The sequence below is a fragment of the Anneissia japonica genome, unplaced genomic scaffold (genome assembly GCF_011630105.1).
Source record: "Anneissia japonica isolate Jap-2015-1 unplaced genomic scaffold, ASM1163010v1 scaffold1884_len437306_cov177, whole genome shotgun sequence".
Lineage (NCBI taxonomy): Eukaryota > Metazoa > Echinodermata > Crinoidea > Comatulida > Comatulidae > Anneissia > Anneissia japonica.
In genome coordinates this window covers 64,907-72,799 of record NW_022753199.1, presented here as the reverse complement: position 1 = coordinate 72,799, position 7,893 = coordinate 64,907, and the positions used below count along the sequence as shown (strand labels likewise).

General features: G+C 35.7%; 2 protein-coding genes across 2 annotated transcripts in view; both read left to right on the top strand.

Moving 5' to 3' along the window:
* Positions 1 to 269: 269 nt before the first annotated feature.
* Positions 270 to 7,110, top strand: LOC117122735 (zinc finger protein 429-like). Its single transcript, XM_033268432.1, has 3 exons — positions 270 to 431; positions 2,257 to 2,368; positions 6,608 to 7,110. Exons 1-3 carry the CDS (start codon positions 270 to 272, stop codon positions 7,108 to 7,110), a joined length of 777 nt encoding a protein of 258 aa, XP_033124323.1.
* A 252-nt stretch (positions 7,111 to 7,362) lies between these two features.
* The window catches only part of LOC117122734 (zinc finger protein 91-like), a 10,816-nt gene continuing 10,285 nt past the window's right edge, over positions 7,363 to 7,893 (top strand). The window contains exon 1 of the mRNA XM_033268431.1: positions 7,363 to 7,891. Within this exon, the coding sequence (XP_033124322.1) occupies positions 7,363 to 7,891 (529 nt within the window). The remainder of the gene's footprint in view (positions 7,892 to 7,893) is intronic.

The window sequence follows — 7,893 nt, the reverse complement described above, 5'->3', positions numbered from 1 at the left end:
ACCCCAGTGTTTTGTGCTGGTTGCACTGCCCATACCTACACAACTGGTCAAGGGGGAAAAGTTATCCAAAAGGAGTTTTATTTTCAGTTGGGTTAGGGTTTGCATGGCTTTGGTCAGAGTTCAGAGACTAAGCCCTGATAGAACACCAAGGCCTAGGTGCACAGAGAACAATTTTTGTGAAGTAATTGTGAGACATTTAAACTAAGTTTATGTCTGATGCATCAGAAATAATGGGTGCTTGACCTGTCTGTTAACGGTCGGGGATTGAAATGCCTTCAGGGCATATCAGTTGTTCACAGAAGCATCTGCAATTGAATCTGCGATATACAAGGCCTCGGTGGTCTAGCGGTATGACAGCCACCTTGATAGGGAAAGATCCACCCCTAGATGCACCACTGGCTATTCCTGCAGTTTTGTTGTTAGCCTGCAAGGTATCCCTCGTCAGTACTTTTTTGTATATTAGATGCATGCATACAAGCACTTCATCATTTATCGAAATACAAATTTTAAAATGATCCACATCCATAATCCCTTGTACAGTACTATAAATTCTAACCTATCCAGCTTTTTGTCAGGGTAACAGAAGCAATGCCATAGCCAGCTATTGGGACAGTCCCACACCATTTTTCTGATGGGTCCACAAAGAATGGGTTCACATTTTTAAAAAAGGGTACAAATTATGTAATTTTATGCATGGGTCCACTTTTTTTAAAAAAGGGTCCTGATCTCTCATATTTAGCTTAAAATGGGTAAAATTTAAAAAAATGGGTCCAGATTTTTTGTATTTTTGAGTAAAATGGATTCACATTGTTTGATTTTACGCGTAAAGTGGGTCCACCCTGATATTGTCCCGTACTGTTTGAAAATCCTGGCTACGCCATCGGACAAAAGTGTCAGGTAGGAATATTATTCTCTATAGTTTTTTAGAATATGAATGAATAAGACAAATTTTTCTAACAATTAAATTTAACAATTGTCAAAGTTTGCTACTCAAGTCACTAATGCAGTGTAATATATTTTTATTTTAGTATGGAATCGTGAACATGATATTAAATTTTTTAAAGAAAGATAGCAAAATGTTGTCCAATATCCAAACAAAATGACTGATATATTTAAAATTTTAATAACTTTCTATCCAGTGGCGGATCTGGAAATTTGACTTGCTGTAGAGAGGTCTCTTCGAGGGACTTTCACAGATGGAGAAAATTTACAACATTTAGACGGCCAGAAATGGCACTCTCGGACTTAAATTTTATTACAATTCCCTCCTTTTCATTATTTTTATAATTCTGAAAAATTTAGGGGCAGGAGCCCCTTAAATTCGCCAGTGCTATTGTCAAAAAATACACTAAAAAAACCCTAACGTCCTTAAAAATTTCCTGGATTAACGTACTCCCTTCTCCCTTGCAGAGATCTGTTATAGACTCAAGTAAATTTGATTACAATTTCTTTTTTACAATTATTCCTTTGTACTTATTGTTGATTCATACAGGCGAACTGGGGCAAGTCAATTATTTTTCTTTTACAGTATGCTCTAGAGCTACGGTAAGTTCCAAAGGAAACTTAGGTAAAATTAAAATTTCTAGGCTGAGGGCGATATGGCTACAGTACGCCTGATCACACACTAAAATTCTTAACCACTGCCAGTGTTTCTGCTCTTTGATTCGTGACGCTTAAACAATTTTCAAGTGAAATCCAACCAAAAATAACATGTGCAACAAATTTCCGATTGACAAAATCGATTTTAAACAAACTAAACATGAAATTGGATGAGAGTCATGCCACGGCTTCAAAACAGAATGGAGCTACTACGGGAATTATCATGCACTATTAATCGTTTTGTGTTACAAGAATAATTGTTGATGACAGAGTATCAATTTCAAAACAAAATCCAATCGTGTGTATAGTGTATAGTAGGTCTACACTGATTATTACCCTTTACAGCCAATTCCCACAGTAGCAGCTTGGCTATGTCAGAGATACAGTAGTGTAGGTATAGACTTGCCACAAGTCGCTTATTACTGTTTTTTTTTCTCATTCTGGACAGCGACACCAATGAGCAAGAAAAAAAAGAAATTGAGTGTGGGATGCAAATTAAATTAGGAATGGTGCGCAATAAGTGCAATAAGGAGTGGAACCACAGCCTGAAACCCAGGTTAGGGTGCAGGCTGGTTTCATCCTGGGGTGTGGTGCGAAAATTGAGAATGCGGAACTAAATTCCTATTTCAATGACAATAGTCATGTTAACATAATTAGTGGAACTTATTTGCTGCCATAGAGGTGTATCCCACAACCACGCCCATAAGAGAGATGGGGAGAGAGCAATCGGAGCACGATCCAAAAGGCCATTTCTGTGAGATGACGGATGGTTAGAACTTTGCGATGTTTGGAACAATGGTGATTCCAACCCGGCCAATTCGCCCCCCCCCCCCACTGCCTTCATGGTTCCAAACATCGAGACATTTAAAACTTCTGCCATCTACACAGGTTTCCATTTGGACCTACTTCGTGAAAAAAAACAAAAAAAAACACAATTCTTCGGGGAGAAAAACAATATGTATTTTCTACATCTTTAAAATTGATTAAACAAGCCTTTGAAATCCCTACATTTTCATATTATAGATCAGATTACACTGTAGCACCTCTATGAGGCGGGACTTAAAATTTATAAAGATGATTGATATCCCAAGTAAGAATAAAGACGATTTTAGCAAAACCTAGATGGAAGATGAGTTTGTACGTGGTGAATGATTGACATGCAAGCTGCGGGGAAAACACTAAAATTCCTCCGCAAAAAGCTTATACAGTTAAAAGTCTATTAATGTATGCTGACAAATTAGAGGTGGTCCTAGTTAGAAACTGTTCTGATTGGTTAAGGAGGTTTGGTAGATGGATTTCTGGAATGGAATTTCTTTTTATGGATGGAGAGGCTGTTCCCCTTGAGATTTTTCCCAGGGCTTCTATTCAATGTTTCACAGTATTATAAAAGACTGTTTTCTGTTATATTTTCTGAACTCTAATAATATGGCTTGTCAATTAACTTTCCTACTAAATGTAAAACCAAATTATTATTCAAAATTCAAAATAGAAATTTATTGTCAGCTACTGGGTAATTTACAAACATGTAGGCTTTTTTTTGTACCAGAAAGAGTCCACTGTAGAGTATGGTTTATTTAAGATCACTACACTGTTGCTATAGAGTACAATGAGAGTCGTATCGTCACAACACCAGGTGGCGCCCTCTGGACGTTGGTTACCGTTCATTATGCCTGAATGACTTCATAATCTTAATGGTTTAGAATAGGCATTCTGGAATAGGCATTTTAAAACCTAATAATTTACCATCAAAATGTACTAAAAACACAAAAAGCTCGCATTATATTAGTTATCGAACACACATTTAATCATCAACAATTAACATTTACAAAGAAAACTTAAGATACAACTTCTTAATAATTACGTTAGAAATTGGGATCAATGATTTGTCAGTATAGAAAATGGCGTTGGTTGAACGCGTTTTTGTGTTGCCGATAGCAATGGAGTAGTATCACGTGGTATCGTGACGTAACACTGTAGTACTCTAGAGTCCACCAGAAATACGAAGTGACTGTATATTAGAAGTTTAATTAACATTTCTCTATACTTTCATATTTGCGGTGCGTGTGTTGGACGAGAAAACACTGTGCGGGGAGAGTAACACACTGCAAGGTATGCGCAACGGATCGGGAAGCAAGAGAGAGGGCTGCTATATAGGCTGGCGCCTAGAAAAAAATGAGATGTTATTACAATATCTCAGGCCTAGATTTTACATTAACATTTGCCTAGGTCATATGTAACTCCTCTGGCATGATTCAAGTTAATGTCCAATGTATCCTGCAAACTGGGAATCCCCAAGCAAATCTCGCACACAGGTCTCTTTCTTCCTGCAACAAACAGATAATAATCTACGCTGACCTAACAACTGACCAATCATAAACAATAACGTTTTGAAAACCGCAGTACGTATCGCGTAGAAGTTTACTGATAAATAGGGCTACACCTTTGTGTGGGTCCTACTTTGGTAAACTTTTAGTATGTTGTTTTAAACACATAATTAAGTAATAATTTTAGATCATAAAATGATTTGTTGCAATTTTGTCCACGGGAAACCGTATTTCCTGGCCACAACGTGGCCAGGAGTCGGCAATAGCGTGTAGCGATTTGATGGAAAACAGGCTTGACCGAAAGCTGTTTCGGTGACAGCGTGTGGAGTGGCGATTTTATGGAAACCATTTAAGCTTGAGAGTTGACACTCAGACGTCACCAACTCCAACAGGGCGCTTGCCATATGACTAGACTTGACCTAAAGCTGTATAGTTAACAGCGTGTGACAGTGATTGTATTTAAACCAAGCTTAGAGTTGGCTTTCAGACGTCACCGACTCAAAGCGAGCGCCTACCATGACCTATTGAGTATTTCAGGCAGTATTGTAGACAAACCATAATATAGCAGGTGTTTTGGTTATACGAAAGAGAGGCGTGAAATATTTGGTTTATAGCCACAGACCAAGCCTACTACTACTAGAATAGTAGTTGCTAGGCCTTTAACAGCGATATAAGTAATATTACTTACATAGCCTAGGCTAGGCCTCTATCAAGATCAGGTTTAATGGAATTATATGAACCAAGATATTCTCACCAAAGTACACTAACAGTACTGTACTTATAAGAAAGTATAATACATACTCCAAGTATTGAAATACACGCCATCGTGTTGGGATTCAATATTTCGACATTAATTATGTCATCATCAGGAATGTACTTCGCTACATGAACTGCAGCATAGGCCCTAGTCGTACTTTATTTTTTTCTCACGGTACGGTTCTGGGTATTTTAACTCACTGTTCATATTTTACCTCCAACAGAAGGCTGCCCTCAATGATTATTAAAACTACCATTGAAGTACATCTTGAAGTACATAAACTAAAACTACTTTAACCATGCTTTAACCTGACTTAAACTTCCTAGAAATTACAGAGGGCGACAGACAAGAATTTTTGAATTACATACATCCTACCAAGTTCGTACGTCTGTATGGTTAGTGTAAGGCGTGACTACTGCTTGGGTATTTACCATGGTATTTACCCAAGATCTTGGGTATTTTGACTTGGTCTTGGGTTCTTGGGTATTTCGTTCAAATCCTTGGGTATTTTATTTTTAGTAAGAAAATTAAATATTTTTGTCATAGAGGAAGAATTAAGAAGTATATTTCAGTCCATTCAAGTAAGCAAAACTCAACGAAGTGCACATAACATTGACCGTTAATTGCTATAAACATGGGTTCAGAATTATTTATGCATTACATAATAAAACTTGGATCACTGATCAATTGATAACACTGGCCGACTGAGGGCGTATTTTTCTATCCGTATTATCACCTCATGAATATTAATTTTAATAATTAACAATAAAAAAATTGGTTTATAAATTGAACTAAAATCGAAACTATACATGCGAAAAACACGTATTTTTCTAATTTTAAAACATTTTCAGGAAGCTTGTGTAATTCTGGGCGATTTTAGCTGAATCTTGGGTAATTTCGACCCAGTCATTGGGTATATCAAAAATTGTGTTTCTTTGCTCTATGCGCTGATCGCCTTCATGATCATTGCTGTCACGTAACACCGCTGCCATGGTTACTGCAGGGAGTTAAGGGATTATACAGTAGATGTTACGCCACTGAATAATACATAAAATTATATAGAACAGACTTGTACATACCTGAACATGATCAGAAAGAAGCATGCACTGAAACACAATTCTAAATTGATTAAAATTGTTTGGTAACGTTTCTTACCATTAAAGAGATTTTATAGCATGTTGTATAACCCTTTTGATTATCCAGACCGTAGTCCCATAGATGAAGAAATCAAGGCTGTTTCCATGTCAGAAACTGAAAAGAAGGATACACAACATATTGAAGCAAATTCTGAAATTATGGATCAAAAAGTTTAGTTGAATTGATTGATTTAACTGTCAATAATACAAATTGCTATAGGTCCTATGTCATCGTAAATAAATGTTTATAAAGAAATGTGTGTGTCTTCAATGTGTTATTTATTCATTTTAACATTGTATATATTGTATTTAAAACCCTATTTCACAAAGTTTTTCATTACACACAGGGTAATATATACTCTCAATTAAGCGCCGCAACGCTTATTTTAGAGAAGCGCTTACCGAAAAAAATCCTGTTTTGTGCGGCGCTAATTCGAGAGCTGCGCTTATTTGAGCATTTACGATACTTTAGTTAAAATTTTTAGGTTTTTATATTTTTAAATATTCTTTACTCTAAATTTGACTAGGATAGGATGTACATGATTTCTCTCAAATGTTAAACCATGATTGCAATTATTTTTGGTTAATTTTTAATTAAAATAAAAATAACTTCCTTTATATTTAATTGATCATTTTGTGTCAAGTTTTGTGAATGTTTGTTTATTTTAAAATTATTTTAATGTTTTAGTTAGACACGTTTTAGCATATTAGTGCAAAGTCGAATCTTGCTTTTGATTTAAAAAAATAAACCAGAATAAAAACATCTTATTATTTTGCAATTTGTTATGTAGGAGAGAACAGTATTTTCCACAGTTCTGAAGAAAGTCGAAATGAAGGCCATGGCTTTATGACAGATAATTTGCCAACACTGCAATCAAAACCACACTCTACAAATATCAGTGAAGAGAAATATTTGCCATATGAATGCGAACACTGTGGTCAGAAAGTCAAGGACAAAAATGATTACTTAAATAGACATTTGAAGACACATGTAGGAGAGAGACGATACAAAGTTAAAGTATTGCTTCTGAAAACACTTGAATGTGAACATTGTGGAAAGAAGTTTAATTGTAAAGAATATTTGAAAAGTCATGTGGAGGTACACAGAGACGAGAAACTTTATGAAGGTGAACATTGTGGAAGAAAGTTTAATCAAAAAAGCAATATGGAATTGCAGATGAGTGTACACATAATGGTGTCTCCGTATGAATGTGAACAGTGTGGAAAGAAGTTCAGACAACAGATGGGTTTGAAAAACCATGCGAGTATACACACTAAAGACAATCTTTATTAATGTGAACGGTTTGGTCAAAGCTGTTCTTTGAAAAAAACATTTAAGGACGCATAGAAGAGAGACACCTTATGAATGTGGCAAGAAACTTATTCAAAATGGTACTTTAAAAGCACAATGGGCTCATACTGAAAAGATGACTTATGATTGTTAATATTGTGCAAAGAAGTTTTACAGTACTGTAAAGAACATTTAGAAAATCATATGGCGATACACACAGGAGAGACACACTATTTATGTAAACAGTGTGGAAAAATGTTTAATCAAAGTGATAGTTTAGAAACACATATGAGGAATCACGCAGGAGACGAACCTTACAAATGTAAACAATGTGGAAAGAAGTTTAGACAAAAGATGGGTTTAAAAAGCCATGTAAAGATACATACGGTAGAGAAACTTTATATATGTGAACATTGTGGAAAGAGGTTTGGTCAAAGTTGTACTTTGAAAAGACATTTAAGGATGCATAGAAAAGAGACACCTTATGAATGTGAACAATGTGGCAAGAAATTTAAGCATAGCTGTAAAATAGAAAAACATTTGGAGAAGCATAGAAAGAGAATTAAGAAGAGCTTCAATTTGAACATGACGGCACACACAGAAGTGACATCTTACCAATGTGAACATTGCGGAAAGAAGTTTAATCTAAAGTGTAATTTGAAAACACATTTGAGAATTCATACCGGGGAGACACCTTATCAATGTGAACATTGTGGAAAGAAATTTAAGCAAAGTTGTCATTTGAAACAACATTTAAGAATTCACACCGGGAAGACACCTTATGAA

Bases quoted from the DNA above. Each gene is read 5' to 3' on its own strand.
- LOC117122735 (XM_033268432.1), top strand. From the start codon at position 270: ATGCCTTCAGGGCATATCAGTTGTTCACAGAAGCATCTGCAATTGAAT. The intron at 432-2,256 runs GTATCCCTCGTC...TAACATAATTAG, and splicing joins TTTTGTTGTTAGCCTGCAAG to TGGAACTTATTTGCTGCCAT. The intron at 2,369-6,607 runs GTTAGAACTTTG...TTTGTTATGTAG, and splicing joins TTTCTGTGAGATGACGGATG to GAGAGAACAGTATTTTCCAC.